General features: G+C 42.1%; 1 protein-coding gene across 10 annotated transcripts in view; it reads right to left on the reverse strand.

Moving 5' to 3' along the window:
- Positions 1-18,026, reverse strand: part of CDC14B (cell division cycle 14B) — a 197,520-nt gene that overhangs the window by 138,411 nt on the left and 41,083 nt on the right. For 7 of the 10 annotated variants that reach the window (XR_004537599.1, XM_033928382.1, XM_033928373.1 and 4 more), the window contains exon 2: positions 2,522-2,612. Coding sequence is in view for 9 of the 10 variants with exons in the window: in XM_033928382.1 (XP_033784273.1) it covers positions 2,522-2,612 (91 nt within the window). In the remaining variant the exon portion in view is untranslated. Of the gene's footprint in view, positions 1-2,521; positions 2,613-5,783; positions 6,264-17,344; positions 17,454-18,026 lie in introns of those variants that run through there. The other 3 variants (XM_033928434.1, XM_033928391.1, XM_033928426.1) reach the window with 3 other exon arrangements.

The raw sequence follows: 18,026 nt of genomic DNA on the forward strand, positions 1-18,026 counted from the left end.
GTCTTTGTGCGCGATGTTGATCGGTTACACCTGTTCTTCCCGCTTGAAACCTTTTTACCCATGCATAAACTTTTTGTTGATCCACGGTGCTATGTCCATATTGAGTTAATAATCGACGGTGAATTTCCACAGGCTTCACTTCCTCTGCCCAAAGAAAGTGCACTACTGCACATTGTTCTTCAGTTGAGCAATCTTGCAATGGAGCATCCATGTTTCTAACCTTGTGGCTGCTACACAACTAAAGGCTGAGCGCTGCACTATGCGTGGATGAACTATCCAACAGGCAATGTACAAATACATAAGTTGCATTTTGCTAGCTCTGTTCCGGTTACTGCATAATTTAACAAATTGCCTTTATGTATGTAATCATTTTGGAAAAAAATGGTATAGAAATTTTAAAAATAAATAAATAAATTTTTGATTTGCCCTCGCTTAAATTTCCAGCACCCACAGCCTCCATCATTTGTGCCCTTCTAACACCCATCGTGCTCTTAAAACCTTTTTATTTCTGAAAGTTTTATAAAACATAAATGTTTAATTTACCTGTATTTTATTTGCATATTGTTTTGCAATCCACTTTGTACTTTAAGAGATTTAATAGTATATAAATTCCAGATTAGATTAGAAGGCCACCCTCTATGGCTCCCTATCCTAAAAGCTGTACCAGAGCAAAAAACAAACACTTCAACAGGAAAAGCAACACGCTAATAAGGAGGCACCCTGAAAAAAAAACATCACAGCCCTTACAGGCACCCTTTAAATAAGCAGGAAAGCAAGTTCAGTGGTGTGAATGTTGTTAAATGGAATGCCAGAGAGAAGCTATTATCTAATACTTTATATAACCCAATTGGTTTCTGTTTTAATTGCAAGAGCACAAAGTATGGGGTGTAACTTATTCTTAAATAATCATAGTGTAGAAGTACTCCACAGCCAACCAAGCAACAAAAGTTAATAGCACTTAAAAAGTGTAAACAGATAACAAAGTCACTTTCTTCATCTACAGATAGGGCAGGGCCAACTCACAAACTCTGGCTGTTTTGCTTTCGTTTACATCGTCTCACTTTCTACAAAACCCCTAATTTGAACAGGATTTTGATCATAATCTACCGAAACCACAACAAACCTCGCATTACATCCCAGGTACTACGAGACCCATAATTCAGTAAATTATAGACACCACCTTGTAACGAAAGACTCAGGATTTCCAAAGCCAACATAGGGCAACTTTGAAGTTTCCTTTTAGCATTTTTTTTTTTTTTTTTGCTACTTCAGCTTGTCTGCGGTGTTCTTTGCTCACAGGTTTAAAGACAAGACTGTTTTCAGTCCAATTCTTTGTATGCGAGTTTGCGAACCATTGGACCCCTGAGGAAGGCGTGTTCGCCGAAACACGGACCGTGTAGGGTCTGGTTGGATTTTTATCATTGTACTTTTTTAATTGAATTTTCATGGTTTTTATGTCAGTGTTTAATAAATTATCTCCAGAACATCTTGGATTTTTATCATTGTACTTTTTTAATTGAATTTTCATGGTTTTTATATGTCAGTGTTTAATAAATTATCTCCAGAACATCTTGGATTTTTATCATTGTACTTTTTTAATTGAATTTTCATGGTTTTTATATGTCAGTGTTTAATAAATTATCTCCAGAACATCTTGGATTTTTATCATTGTACTTTTTTAATTGAATTTTCATGGTTTTTATATGTCAGTGTTTAATAAATTATCTCCAGAACATCTTGGATTTTTATCATTGTACTTTTTTAATTGAATTTTCATGGTTTTTATATGTCAGTGTTTAATAAATTATCTCCAGAACATCTTGGATTTTTATCATTGTACTTTTTTAATTGAATTTTCATGGTTTTTATATGTCAGTGTTTAATAAATTATCTCCAGAACATCTTGGATTTTTATCATTGTACTTTTTTAATTGAATTTTCATGGTTTTTATATGTCAGTGTTTAATAAATTATCTCCAGAACATCTGTCTCCACAGTTTTTGTTTTCACTGTGGATGGTTGGCTCTCCCCATTTTCCTTTGTTGTGCTGAACTTTGAAATTTCCTCCTTCACATGTCCAGCTCTCTTAATCCTAACATATTACAGTTTCAAGTTTATTAAATTTTTACTATACTGACCATCAACGAGTATCTAGCCGGTTTAAAAATAGTACAATAATAATATAATTAAAAAGAATAAAGAAAAGGGGATTGTGAACATTTAGACATTAACTAGACATATTGGAGAGTGAAGGCAGGGAATAAAAAATACATTATGCAAAAAAAAAAAAAAAAATGGAAATAGGGAAGGATGAAACATAAGGAATGGGATCGCTTCTTAAAAGCGGTTGAGGTATTGCAGAATAAGTTATATTTGGGAAGAGGAGAAAGCGTCTTGGAATAAGAAAGTTTTTAATTTAGCAACTTTTAGGAGCACAGTCACCTTTCCTCTCCTAAAAACTTACTCCAAAATCCTAAAAGAAGCCCAGAGCTCAGTGTAAAACGCAAACACTTGTACTTACTTCTCATATACAAGTTCATCATCCATGCAGAAATAGTGTGTGTCTGGAACGGTCTTTGGCGTAACACACTGAACGGTAAAATAAAGGCGGTCTGAAATGCAAAAAAAAATATACATTAGATTACCACACCATCCACATCTTCTGAAGAAGGCAGACAGCATAAACTAGAGTCAGTAAGTGGTGCTCAAAAAAACAGCGCTACAAAAAAAAAAATCTACATGGAGTTGTGCGTCATTTACAGAACTGCGCTTAGAGCTGATTCCCACATCAAACTTCGGGCAAGAGGATTTATACCAAATTAAACCTGGTATAAATCCTGGCACGCAAGGTAGATGTGGATCCCCAGTATTCTCTAGAGAATGCTCTTCCCATGTTCACGCCCTCTTTTGAGTTGCGCATACGCACCATAAGATTTGCAATGAAACCTTTACAGAATAGCGCTTAGTAAGAGGTGCTTGTAAACCCAAATTGTTGCCAATTTAACAGCAATAATTGATTGTCAGCACCCAATTATTGGAAATAATTAGCTCATTAATCAATTTAGTTGCACATGCATCTCAGGATAGCGCATGATTTTGCATATGGAAATTTAACACTATGCAAAACTATTCAACGCCTTTTATTCAATAAAGTACTTCTTAAAACAGATTTTCTATGCTCTAAAGCAGTGTTTTTCAACTCGGTCCTGGGGTACACCCTTGCCAGTCAGGTTTTCAGGATATCCACAATGTATATGCATGAAATAAATTTGCACATAATGGAGGCAAGTGTATGCAAATCAAGTTTATGCATATTTATTGTGGATATTCTGAAAATTTGACTGGCAAGGGTGTACTCCAGGACTGAGTTGAGAAACTCTGAAAAGGACCCCTTTACTAAGCTGCGTGAAGTACCAACGTGCATTTAAAACAGGAAAAATGGCCTAACACAAGCTAAAGCAATCTGTGTTAGTTTTGCCATCTATACGGTAAGCGTGTGGTATTTATTTTTTCTTATTATTTTGGGAGGGGGCAGAGAACAGGTATGGAAGTGCTATTCAGCTAGTGTGCTGATATCACCAGCATGCTAACTGGTTAACACCTTTATAACACAGGAGTTCTTAGTGCAACCATTAACAGAAGACGATAAGTGCTCCCACGTAACTTTTTTCTAACAATCATACAGCCAGAAATTCAACAAATGGAAAAGTGCCTATTTTATGGTTCATGCTAGAACTGAAATGAGATGTCTCTTTGAATTAGGAAGGATTTAAAACTGAAGGTCATACACTGCACAGCGGGTTCTCTGAGGAAGCCATTGGGCGAAACGCGTCAGAACCTTGCCGGACCACCGCTGTATGGACATTTAAGTTAAGTTTTTTGATTTCACTATCTTTTGAGTTTCAAGTCATTTGGACATTTAACTTTTTGGATATTTAACGTTTGTATTGCATTTCACCATATTTACCATGAAGCTTTTTTAATCACCTTTCTACCATAAAAGTTGGTGCAATGATAGATTCAGTGAAAGACTCTATAGGGGCTTGTCCCCCATTTTGAGCATTTCCATTCCATTCTTGGATTCTGAGCACCATCATGGTTTAAAAGGTATTAAAGTCTTTTTTGTTCCTTTTTGTATTTTGTTGTCATGCTAGAACTTGGCATGGCAGGTGGGAAAGTCCCACGTTACAAAGTTCAGCTTAATAAAAAGGCCCCTAAGATAATGCCTGATGTAGAGAACAAACAACCTGCACCACCTGGGAAGGAGTGCACTGAGAATGGAAACATGTGCTAATTAATGAGTTACACACAAGAATCTTTGATACAACAAACCGCCCTAAATTTTTTTTTACTGCAGCTTCATACTTCCAGTTTAGCACTGAATCTTTATCTCACCCCTGGAAAGCAACAAAATGTTTAAAAAATAAAATGGATCACCTAAGATTCGAGATCTTCAAATTGATCACCTAAGATCCGAGATCTTCAAATTGGGAAATTCCTTGATAGAGTGCCTAATTTGGAGAATATACTTAAGATCCCTGCTCTCATGCAGTCCATGAACCCCACCAACTAATGATAAACTTCTTTTAATAATTAAGGGCCCCTTTTAAAAAGCCACAATAGTAATTCTTGGGTTGCAACGAAGCCCATTCAATTCCTATGAGCTGCATCACATTTATTGCGCTGGGACTCACTACTGCAGCTTTGTAAAATGGGCCCTAGGTTGCATTACTTCGGACTCTACACACAATTAACTACTGAGTACTATGCATTTCATTACTTTATTGCATCCAAAGTAAAGGAAAACATTCCCATGGAGTTCAAAAAACCTACATGTAGATTTTTAATGCAGCCTTAGATTTTAAATTTAATTACTTGCCATTTTAAAATCTGAGCTCAAGACGAGTTACATATTTAAATACAGTTGGTGGGTACCCATCTCTTAAGAGGTCTTATAATCAAATGTACCAAAGTCAAGGAAGGGTGAGATGTCTTGTCCAAACTCACAATAAGAATGGTTGGATGTAGCAGAATTTGAACCCCAGCTTCCCTGGTTCACAGCCTGCTACCCTAAATAATTGAACCCTCCCCTCCAAAAATGTTCATCATCCCCATTCCTGTAATTTTTTTGAAATATATAAAGAGAGAAGAGACACAGAGAAAATATCTGCATGATTGGCATGCCTCTTTTTCGCTTCTTTTGTTACATTAAGTTTTTATTCTTGGGGAAATCGGAAAGTGGTGACAATACAGTTCTAACAAACAAGCAAAAAAAAAAATAAAAAGCAACACCCCACCCTAATATTAACTTTATGCCTGGTCTACAACCTTATTTCTTTAAATACAAAACGGCAACATCAGAGTACTTCGATTAATAGGTACTGGATGCACAATCCGATCCGAATGAAACAAGCACTAACATAATAATTCTCTGAAGAATTAAATGAAAATGCTGTACCTCCCGCTAAAAGTCACAAATAAAGACATTCCGAATTAGAAAGGAAAATTACTGCAGGTAATCAATCCTTCGATTCTCCTATACCAGGGGTAGGGAACTCCGGTCCTCGAGAGCCGTATTCCAGTCGGGTTTTCAGGATTTCCCCAATGAATATGCATTGAAAGCAGTGCACGCAAATAAATCTCATGCATATTCATTGGGGAAATCCTGAAAACCCGACTGGAATACGGCTCTCAGGACGAGAGTTCCATACCCCTGTCCTATACGATGTTATCATCCATTGCAAAATCCCCAGAGAGCAAATGTAAACTCATTTTGCACTTGCCTCTGATAATCTCAACTGCATGCGATGGATCCCTCGAGTTGTTCATTTTAAAGAGTTGCAAAAACAAAAACAAAAACCAGAGCCTGAACTCTTCCTCCGCAACTTTTTTTTGATTTTTTTTTTAGATTAAAGGGAATTAGGCAGCTGAGTAATCACACGCCCCCTCCGATCTTCAGTACAGTACAGGCCACCGCCTTCCAGCCACACTCGGGACTGCACAGACCAGAGTTGCGAGTGCGACGACTATTCCAACCTTGCTGTAAAAAGAGCGCCGAAAATCACAACAAACTTGCAGTAGACAAAGATCAGCTTCTAAAACCGAGCATCCCTGCCTTAAAAAAAAACAAACAAACCCAATAACAACAAAAAGAAAAATAGAAAAGCGACTGTACATCTGAGAATAACCAATAACACAAACGACCGAGATGCACAAGCATCAGCGCAACCCTTTTCACTGTCCTCGGGATCCCGCTTCTCCAGCCTCCTCTCGGAAGGAGGTGCCAGCGCTGGTTGGCTGCGGGACAGGAGAGGTGGAGAACAAAGGACACCCCATTCGCGGGGAAAGACCCGCACGTCACAAACCTCCCGCCCATAAAACAGAGAGAACTCCCAAGCAGGGCCGCAAATCAAAGAGAACGGAGGTGGGCGCGGGAGAATGAATTGCGGCGTTCCTATTGGCTGCCGGGAGAAGAAACTCTTCGCTTGGTCCAGAGCCCCTTTAAACGAGCCACGTCCCTCTACCTCCATAAGGCTGACCCTTCCCCTCAAGCATATTTAAAAATGCTCGTTAAAGTTTAGTAATCTTTCTTCTTTGGACTACACGGCTTATGCAGCAGATAAGCCCCTGCCCTTTGCACGGGAGCGGGCCAGCCTAGCAGAACTAATCAAAAGTCTCTTTCTCATTCCTCAAAGGCTGACCTGTGTTGTCTACAGCCTTGCCAATCTGCCTGTTCCAAAGATCTGAGATTGTCATAAAGTCTATTTGCACAATGAAGCTTAAATCTGGTACAAGGGGTGTTCAATAATTTATTTACCTGGGAATGAAAGAAAGTAGCAAGCCTGTTGAAACAAGTCTGTGCACGTTGTAACAACTCATGCACAGTTGCAGTTCAATGAAAGTCTAACATTCCAAAAGACAGGATGTCAGAAGAGTTCTGGTGTAAATCAAGTAAGAAATTGCTAGATCTGGCGGACAGTTCAGTGATAAAATTTCTCACAAAAGAAGGACAAAAGTCAAAGGAGATCCTTGAATGCATGACTGCAGTTTATAATGTCTGCCCCATCATCCTACAAAGTAAAATTCTGGAGCAGTTTAAGTGGGGTAGAGAGTCCATTGAAAATGACCCTTACACTGTCTGTGGAAGCAACTTCCATAGAAATATGCAAAGAAAGTTGAGGATTTAATTTTGTCAGATGAATTGAGGTTTCCAAAATAGCTGAAGAAATGGGCATCTTGGCAGGTACGGTTTGGAAAATAATTCATGAAAAGCTGGGCATGTCCAAGGTTAGTGGAAGATGGGTTCCAAGAACCTGTAACTCATTATGAGCTCTTTGGGGAGAAAAGGATAGAAAACAAATTAAATAAATAAATAAATAAAATGCTGAGGTCATGTCAGAAGGCCATGAGGCTCCAGTGCTGTCAGGAGAACTTGGAGATGCTCCGTAAAGACCAAGTGAATGTTTTTTCATCATTTGGTGACTGGAGGTGAGACTTGGGTCTATCACAGAGATCCTGAGTCCAAAATGGAGTCAATGCAGTGGAAGCACAAGTCATCCCCCACCCTAAAAAAAGTTCAAGCCAGAAAACTCTGCAGGCAATGTCATGGCAACTGTCTTCTGGGATGATAAAAGACTTTTGCTTCTGGAGTTCATGCCACACAAGACACCAACACCAGTGATCGTTTTGCGGGAGTCAATCAAGAAGAAAAGACGAGGAAAACTCAGCAGGCATGCTGCTTCTTCAAGACAATGTGTCTGTACACATGTCATGACAATCACAGGCTGCCATCTGAGAATGTGGATTTTAGCAACTGAGGGATATGAAAACAACAACGAAGGAGGCCAGATGGTGCTCAATCCATTTATTAATAAACCAGACTCGACATGATCGTGTTGCGGCCCAAAAGGCCTGCCTCAGGAGTCTTGATGTTAATTGATAAAACCATGGGTATATGAGTCCATATGTCCAAATTTTACAATAAGATCTCTTTTAAACACCAAAGTAGTGGCTGGCGGTGAGTACAGCAAAAAATCGCATGGAGACGTTTAAATTTCATCGCCATCATGTCGAGTCTGGTTTATTAATAAATGGATTGAGCACCATCTGGTCTCATTCGTTGCTGTTTTCGTGCCCCTCACTCTTGTGAAGGCAGTTTCTCCTGGTTGTCTCTTGGATTTTAGCAGCTGAACCATCCATCCTACAGTTCTGACCTGGCTCCTTTGGATTATTTCCTGTTCTGAGTTTTGAAGAAATCTCTCCGTGGACATCAGTTTTCAACTAATGAGGATGTCAAGGAAGCTGTGACATCCTGGCTTGAAGGTCAAACAGAAGAATTATTTTCAAAGGGGTTAAAGTCATTGAAAGGAAAGTGGATGAAGTGTATGGAGCTATCAGGGGACTATAATGAAAAATAAAACAAAAATGTTTTGAAAACTCTTTTCCATCCAACTGAGATAGATAAATTATTGAACACCCCTCGTATATGCTATATAGAAACATACTGTAGAAACATGATGACACATAAAGGCTAAATGGCCCATCCAGTCTGCCTATCTCGCTAACAGATCCCACATGCCTGCCACACATTTTCTTGAATTCAGAAACAGACTATTCCACACATCTGTAAAAAGTATTTCCTTAGATTACTGTATATACTCGAATATAAGTTGATACGAATATAAGTCGAAACCCCATATCCCCCCCCAAAAAGGGAGGGAAAATGGTTGACTCGAATATAAGTCAGGCGGCTTAATATTCAAGCGCCCTGCCAGGCTCTGCACCCAGCTCCCTTTCTGCCAGGCACTGCACCCAGTATCCTTCCCTCCCTCCCGTCAGGCATTGCACCCAGCCCCCTTCCTTCTCTCCCTCCCTCCCCTGTCAGACTCTGCACCCAGCACCCTTCCTTCCCTCTCTCCCTCCATCCCCTATCAGGCTCTGCACCCAGCACCCTTCCTTCCCTCCCTCCTTCCCCTGTCAGGCACTGCACCCAGCATCCTTCCCTCCCTCCCCTGTCAGGCATTGCACCCAGTCCCCTTCCTTCCTTCCCTCCCTCCCCTGTCAGACTCTTCACCCAGCACCCTTCCTTCCCTCCCCCGTCAAGCTCTGCACCCTCCCTTCCTCCCAGGCTCTGCACCCTGCCGCCCTCCTTGTTCTAGCCTCATACCTCTACTGTGGATCGCCGGTGTAGGTGCAGCGGGCAGGAGCAAACTTTTCAAGTTCCTGCCCCGCTGTTAACTGGCTGCCCTGTTTTTGGCCGCTGAGAAGCAGGAGCAGGCGCACGATTTAGCGCTGCTGCTCAGTGCTATGGCTCCTGCGAATTCTCGTGAGAATTCATTTGTGTGCATGAATATTTTTACCCCCCTCCCCCACACACCTTTTACGAAGCCACATTAGGCTCTTTTTCGCCGGCCGTGGCGATAAAAGCTCCGAGATTGGGGGAATTGTTTCAGGATGCACATGAATACTCTGTGTCTCACTTACATAAGCTTCTTTGAACGCTTTGGCCTGCCCGATCCTTTACGGGTTTGACAGCTCAGTGGAATGAGGAGCTGGAATTGGTTTAGGGGGACAATGACCTCTATCATGCGCTAACTCGGATTCCAAGGATCATCACAGGGGCAATTTGGAGAGAGTGTACCTTCAGGATCCTTACTAAAGCCTATTTCACTCAGGTACAGGCATTTTACTTGGGAATGGTAGATACTCCATTAAGTATATGGTGCGGACAGACTGCTAATACTCTCTCTCATGCTGTGTAGCTTTGCACACATGTTCAACAATTTTGGCATGCCACTCTCCTACTTGGGGAAACTCTGGGGGGCTATAGTGATTAGCTCTCCCAGGAGGCTTCTCTTTTGGCAGGTGGGTAGATGTCGGGTACATGGGTTTGGGAGAGGCTCATTGTTCCATAAAGCTTGTATGGTAACTCATAAATGTATTTTACAGTACTGGCTGAAGGACTCTCTGCCAGGTTTCTGGCACTGGAGAAATCATTTTCATCTATTGTTAACCTATGAAGCTCGGGAGGTTCGCTTGGCTCATCGCTAGAAAAGATTGTTTCTGCGGACCTGGGAGTCATATCTACAGTCCCTGCCTCATAGGGCTATGAGCTTGACCTTGAATGATTTAGATATGTGAAAGAACAGAGTATACAAGAAAGCTCCACATAACCCCCCCCCTCCAAATAGAAACAAGTATGGTTATGACTGCATATATATATATACATCAAAACAGAGTGTGGAACCATGAATCAATGCGTATAAAAACAACCATCATAAAGACCCTCATAGTACATGACAAGACAGTACAAAAAGCAGAACCCAATCCAACCCTGATAGGGAGGTTAACCACTCATACCAACCCCCCACCTCAGTACTGTCCAAAAGCAAGATCAACATCTCCTAGTTACAGATCCCCCACATACACACCCTCAAGCAGTGGGTATCACAGAAAAACCCATCAACAATGACACACTGCTTTGTCATATTTGTAGTCATCAATAAAAATTGTTGAACGTTAAGAGCGCCGATGCTCACAGGAATTCTATTAGCGTCGGAGCTTCGTAAAAGTGGGGTTGGGGGGGTTACTTTGTAGGTCTGTATTTGAAGAGGGTTTATCTGTTTTCTGCATGTATGACCAAGGCTAGGGGTTCTGGTGGAGATGAACATCAAGAATTGGTTTGTATCATGGCCCCAAGGAGGAAGATATTTGTCTGCTCTCAATTAGCTCTTTTGCCCTCTAAAAGGGCCCGGCTTAAAAATTAGTGAAGACCACTGACTTAACTGACCTGTTACCAGTATTTTATTTGTTTTATTTTATTTTGAATTTTTTTAGGGAGATTTTTCTTTAGATTTTTCTTTAACCTTTCTTTGCTTTAGTTTGAATCTTTCCTGACCTCTTACGTTATGGCATTTCTTTCTTTCTTCTTTTTTTTTTTTTTATAATGGTTTTTATATTTTATTCACTGCTCTGTTGTGCAATGTATTAAAAGTGGTATATTAAGTGCTGAATAAACCATAAACCACTTGTTCTAGGTACAGCTGTGGCAGTGGCTTAAACAGTGGTGCTAGTGTTATATGTTCAGCTCCATTTTATTTTCTGTGAAAATAGATATGGTGATAGGTAATTATGAGTTTGCATACTTACCCAAGAATATTGATCCAACAGAGTTGAGATTTTCCCAGACCAATCAATAAAATTCCCCCAACCTGAGAAGGCATTTGATAGGGTTGGATGGGCATTCTTGTTCACCATGCTTGAGTATATGGGTTTTGGGGTGAATTTCTTTCCGCAATGTAGGCGTTGTATTTTGCACCTCAGGCGTGCCTGTTAGAAAATGGCATCTGCACATCCACTTTTTCCATAGCTAGGAGTAAGCGACAGGGGTGCCCGTTATCACCTTTGTCATCATATCTCTGGAGCCACTTTTGTGTACTCTGTTGGCCAATGAGCACATCTCAAGGATGGATGATCCTCCCCTTCGGGTGAAGTTCTTGGCCTATTCAGATAACATCATGATTGTATTTACTAATCCTGAAACTTATTTGCCAACGTTATTGGATGCCCTTGCTGATTATGGCACTTTATCAGGTTTCTCGCTCAATCTTTCTAAATCTAAGGCATTGCAATTGATGATAGAGGTCAAAGAACATTGGTAAGGGACATTTCTGTTAAAGTGGGAGACTGTATTTCTGAAATATCTGGGTGCTCATATCCCTGCACAATTATCTCTAATGTATACTGTTAATGTGTCTAGGTTATTATCTGAGACTACTGTCAAAACTTCTGTTATGGAGGGCATATCTTTTGTCTGTTTTGGGTCGAGTTCATCTATTCAGTATGATCTTGGTGCCAAAATGGCTTTATGCATTTCAGATGCTTCCTTTATGAAATCTTTTGCTACCCTCCAAGAGGAGTACTCTTTGACACCCAGGGATGTTTTTTCCTATCTGTAACTTCGGCATTATATCCGGAGCCTCTCCTAGGAGGATCTAACTGAGGATGTCCAGGATGAATTGGCTACTTGTTATACTTTGGGAGCCCAGCTGAAGGCTCCCTTGCAGTTTCATCATCAATATTTGAAGGATTCCACCACAGAACTTTATCCTAAATATATGACAGCATGGAATGCTGATCTTGCTACACAGCTATCCCTTTCGAATTACAGAAAGTATGTAATGGCTTATGTTAAAGTATTGGACAGTGTCTTGTATTGGAAGCAGCACTATAAGTTTGCATTAAGCCTTTATATTTCACCTCAGCGAGCCAGATACATGGGACTTTCTCTACTACTCGCTTGCCACTTTAGGACATATGTTTTGGCTTTGCCTGGCTTTAAAGGTCTTTTGGAGAACTTTGCTTACCTACATATCTTCTATTTGGATTTGTTGAATAAAGCTGGATCCTTTGATATTGTTTGATTTGTACTCATTGCAGACTCCCACACCTAGTGGGTATCGTCACTTTTTACAGAGGGCAATCTTGATGGAGAAAAAAGTAATATTGCTTAATTGGCTCAATCAGTGCCCTCCTTCACTGTCCCAACGGAGGATGCAGATGCTTACCCTACTCAAGATGGAAAAGATTCAGATCCAGGACTTAGACTCTCCCATGGCACTTCGCGTGCCTTTTGGGACACTTTGACCCCAAGAATGCGGAGCTATCTTTTGAATATGTAGTTTTGTTGTTCTAGGTTTCATTCATTCTCCTATTGTTTGATGTTATGTACTGGGTGGGTGGGAAGGGAGGGGGGGTGGAGGGGAATCTATTGCACTGGCAGCATTGTGATTCTTCCTAGTTGTACTGTAATTTAATTTTCAATAAAAAGATTATAACATAAAATTCCCCCAACAATGGGTGCAGAACAGAAGATATTATTTATACTTACAACTCAACATACAGAAAACATTATTTTCAATTTTTGGTATCGCATTAGTGACAACACCTATACCCCCTTACCATCTGTTGCTGTGTGAAGTAACACAAAAAAAACAACCTTTATATATACTTAGAAACTTAGCATGCCATATCAGCATCAAATCCAAGAATTTAAACTGCACCAACCCTACCTATGAAAAGTCAGCACCGCAAATATTCCAGAACACTTAGAAACTTCCAACTGAGAAAAGGGAACAAGATGGACTGTTATGGATTCCTACACAGAATTTAAAAGTTAACAGAATCCTTTCTTGGTTACAGAGGCAAAACACAGACCATCACTAGTAAAGAATAACAGATTACAAATGAGAAACAAATGTGCAGGAAAAGCATATGAAACGGAAAGACAAGAAACCAGACTCTATGAGCAGTGGAACACTGAAGAGACAGAAATACATTTTCCTCTGTACTTTACAAAAATTTTGTGATTTGGTTGTCTGATTATTTTATAATTCCAACAGGGCTGGTTCTGGTCTTCCACCATTTTCTGCTAAGTCCTTTTCTAGAATTTCATTTTCATCTTTTATTTCTTCACTCACCCTGTTGTTTCCCTTTCTCCCCTACATCTGATTTTGATCCATCTTTCATTTTCTCTATTTCTTTCATCTGCCTTTTAATCTACTTAGATTCAATTTCTTCTTCTTCTGCCTCAAGTCTTTCTCCAAAGTCACCTTCAGCTACCTACCAGCTTTCCATTTTCTACTCTTGTCTCTAGCCATTCCATTTCCCGCGCTCTCATTTTTTCCTCAACCTTCTTTCTTTCACCTACTTTCTAGTCCCCCATTTCGACTCTCTGTATTCATTCCATCCTTAACCTCATCTATCTTCTGTTGCCTCTCATCTCACAGCTTCTTTCCTGTCACTCATCCGCTGTCTTACCCCCTTATCCAAGTTCTCATTCCCCTTTTTTTACTGTTTCCATTTCTACCATTTCAAGTAGGGTTACCATATTTGTGAAGACAAAAAGAGGACACATGATCCCACCCTGACCCTGCCCACACCCCATCTCCACCATGCCCCACTCCTGCCTCCCGCCAGTCCTGGTCCCAGTCCCACCCCTGCTCCATCTCACCTTTCACCCATTTCCTTAGTCCCCCTTCCCATCCTCTGTACCCTTTTGGCCCTCATCTATCCTCCACTGCATCTCATCACCCTTTCAGTCCTAGTTCCATCCCTATCTATCCTTCCTTCCCTTGTCTCCAAGGCCATTCTAATATCCCTGTCCCCATATTCCACTCCTGCCCATCATCTTTACCCTTTCACCTGTACCCCACTCCAGGACCAATATCTCTCTCTCTTTCTTCTCTCCCCTGCCCCTCTCCATGGTACTGCAAATCTCCCCATCACCCAACCACATCCCAACATCAGAGCTTGCACCAATTCAAACCCCCAACCCCCAGTGAGATCCGCAGCTCCTGACTCCACCTACCTCCTCCCTGGTTTTTGTACTGAATCTTTGGGAAAGTCGGCAGTGGCAACGGGGAAAGCCTTCTGCCGCTGGTCTACCTTGGAAACCGCTTATCTGCAAGTCCCACCTATGCCGCTGCCTGCCTGCCCAAAGATTCAGTGCAGCGGCCGGGGAAGAGGTAAGTGGGGGAATCAGGAGAGACAGCAAAACCCGAACAGACTCCCCCCTTTATAAAAAATCTATCCAGGCACCCAGACAGTCTTCAAAAAAGAGGACATGTCCGGGTTATCCCAGATGTCTGGTAACCCTACTGTGTCTGAATTTAAGAGGGCCTGGGATAGGTACGTGGGATCTCTCGGAGAGAGAAAGAGATAATTGTTACTGCAGATGGGCAGACTAGATGGGCCATTTGGCCTTTATCTGCCATCATGATTTGTTCCCTTCCTTTGTCTCTCACCAGCTCCATAACCTTCTAAGCCATCCAAGAATTTCAAATCATCTTCCCTCCCTACAGTTGTGTACCAAGTCCCATAGTTCTACTCATACCCCTCACCTTCTAATCCTCTATGTACTTAATTTCTTAGTCCCTATTTTAACACCATCTAATCTGCTATGAAATCCCCGAGTTTTCATTAACAATCCCAGCCAAGCCAACAGTCCTCCCCCTATACTCCCAGTACTGAGTAAAATCTTGAATCTCTTCTGGTCTCTCACCCAATCCTGGAGTCTCTGCCTATATCTGGGTTTCTGCTCTCCAACATTCCATGTCCCCGGTATCTGTCCTCTTGCCTCCTTCTCCCTCTTCCTCAGTATTCATTGCTCCTGCCACTTCCCCATACTGCCTGCTTCCCTTCCTCAGCATTTCCTCATCTACTTTATTCTCCAATATTTACTTAGCCTGCCTTTCCTCCTCCATAACATAGCATCCCTTATGTCTATACTCATTTTCAGCCATCTATTAATGACCACAGATTGGTCCTTCCTGAGCCTTCTAGAGCTGGTTGGGACAACATAAAAAATAGTGTCCTTTTCTTCTAGGCTTCTAGAATTATCTTCCATTGTCTCTACTATCTAAATAGAACACATTTTTTTTAACATTGCTTTCTGAGATCTGCTGGGGCTCTAGACTGGAGATAGACCCTACTGCTCCACTGCTGCTCTTATTACATCTGAGTGAACCTTTCAACAGATTACTGGGGTTTATCCCTTGTATGTTTATGTTGTTCTTATGCCTTACTGGAGTTCTTTTTCTTTGTAATCAGTATGTATTTTGTGAATCGCTTTGGCTTGTACTACAAGTAAAGCTATATTAAGTTCACAATAAATAAATATCTATCATTTTGCCCCTCTCGCTGAACTTTCTCCTGCATATGCTCTTGTTTCTCCCTCCCCTCTTCCAATTTCTGTCCCCCTCTCTTGTCTCTCAGCTCCTTAAACATTTTCAATCCCGCTCCTTTCTCCAAAATCTAGCATCAGTTTCAGCCCCCTTAACTCAGACCTAGCAGCAGCTTCAGTTCCTCACCTTTCTTCCAGATCCAGCATCAGCTTCATGTCTTCCACCATTCTCCCAGGCCCTCCCCCTCTCCTGTTCAAGGAATTCCACTCCATATGCTCTCTGCACATTCATCCAGCTCTGCTAGCACTGTGGGAGTATTTAAACATGAGAACAGGCATTTCATTTTTCTCTCAAGAAACAGAAGTGCATGCTCTCACATTTTATTTAAATCTTCCAATGGTGCCAGCAGAGCCAGCCAAAGATGTGCAAGACAGTGGAGGAGTCTTGAGGAGGATAAGCCTCCCCAGCCCCAACTGTGACCTTCTCTGCCTGTCCCCTCCCATCCAGTCTTGCCCTGTTTCTCTCTTTCTTCCCACCATCTTATATTGCCCCTTCCTCCCATTGCCAGCTCCACTGGGCCCATACTAATAAACAACCAGCAAATAAGTATGGGACTGTGACTTTCTGCACTAGTGCTGCCCTATTTGCTGATTTGAATTGATTCATTTCGGTGTATTGATTCAAATCGATTCATTGTCTGAGAAAATCAGACTCACCGTTTCAGCAGCCAACATCACCTACCCACACCACACCAGTGAGACCTGAAATACCTCAGAGGCCTCCTAAAGCAGCAGCAGCAGCAGCAGCAACGGTGGTACTCTGAACAGGCTGCGTCATCAGTGACGCGACAGAGGGAAGCCGTAGCAGGGCAGGCTGCAAAGCAGCCTGGTACATTACATTACATGAATTCTTATATACTGCAATTACCTCACAGTTCTGTTCGGTTAACAACTAAAAGATACTAACCATTCATAGTATGATCACAATAAATTAGTCAAAATATTTACTAAACAGGAGGGAAGTGACGTCATCGTGGCTCATGGCAGCCTAGAGCGATAGCTCCGCGGACCCCGGTGCTGTTTTTCGCTGCCTTCGCGCGATTTTGCGTGCCTGCACCTCTAACTTCTTTCGGCACACTTGTAAAGTTGTCTGCTGCATTCTGATGGCAACTCGAAAGAAACAACTGGACATCAAGGCATTCTCCTCACCGCTCCCGCATGGGCCGACTAAAGCTGGCTCCAAAATGGCGCCCGACCCGGCAGCAGCTGCGGAGGTATCGCTGTCGGAGGCAGAGTTGCCGACATTTCATCAGGAGATGCGCGGCTGGTTTCAGGACCTAAAAACTGAAATTGCAGCGGTTCGGGCTGATATACACTCAGTTGTGGCTGAACTGAAACGTGAGGTGGGTGAGATCGGAAGTAGAGTGGGAGAAACTGAGGTTACTGTGGAGGCTCACAGCTCTGAATTGGCCCAGCTGAAAGGCAGGATTGCAACGCTGGAGGAAAGAGATGAAGTGAGCACCCTAAAGCTGGAGGACTTGGAGAATCGCTCCAGGAGATGCAACCTTCGCTTTCGGGGTGTGCCGGACACTGTTTCCGATTCTCGCTGTATGGAGGTGATTGATCATATCTGTATTCAGGCACTAGAGACTGCTGGCTTACCTGTGGAAGTGGGAAAACCATTGCTTGATAGGGCTCATCGCATCCCTGGCCCTCGAGATGTGAACCGCCCTCGTGATGTTGTGGCCTGTTTCCATCGCTATATGGACAAGGAACATGTGCTTAGGGCGGTGAGGCGTTCTGGGGGAGCTGTTAAATGGGAAGAAGCGGAAATTGATGTTTATCCTGATGTGGCTCCAGCAACCCTGGCCCGCCGTCGCACATATAGAGACTGTACCCGTATACTGCAGGAGCGCAGTGTTAGATATAGATGGATTTATCCTATTGGACTGGCTTTTACACATGCAGGCAAGAACTACTCTGCAGTATCTGTGGCTGATGTTCAATCTCGAATGGTGGAAGCAGGTTTGATGACAGCTTCGGAAATGGCTCCACTGCCTCAGAGGTCACCTATACCCAAATCGGGAAGAGGACTGGGATGGCAGAGAGTGGCTAGGTCGACTGCATCCCGTCGCCCTTTGGAAGTGGCCACGTCTTCATCCCATTGAACATTTGTATTTGGGGGATGTGTTCCTGAACTTCTGTGCTGTGTGTGTCTCTTACTATCTTTGCAGTGAGGCTTTTGTCGCGAAGGCTGTTTTCAGGGCTTGTTCTGGGGGTCCCTTTGTGAGCTGTTTCTCTACACTTCCTGCACCGTGGTTACCAGGTGCTTCGGTAGCTGGAC

The sequence above is a fragment of the Geotrypetes seraphini genome, chromosome 1 (genome assembly GCF_902459505.1).
Source record: "Geotrypetes seraphini chromosome 1, aGeoSer1.1, whole genome shotgun sequence".
In the NCBI taxonomy this organism is placed as follows: domain Eukaryota; kingdom Metazoa; phylum Chordata; class Amphibia; order Gymnophiona; family Dermophiidae; genus Geotrypetes; species Geotrypetes seraphini.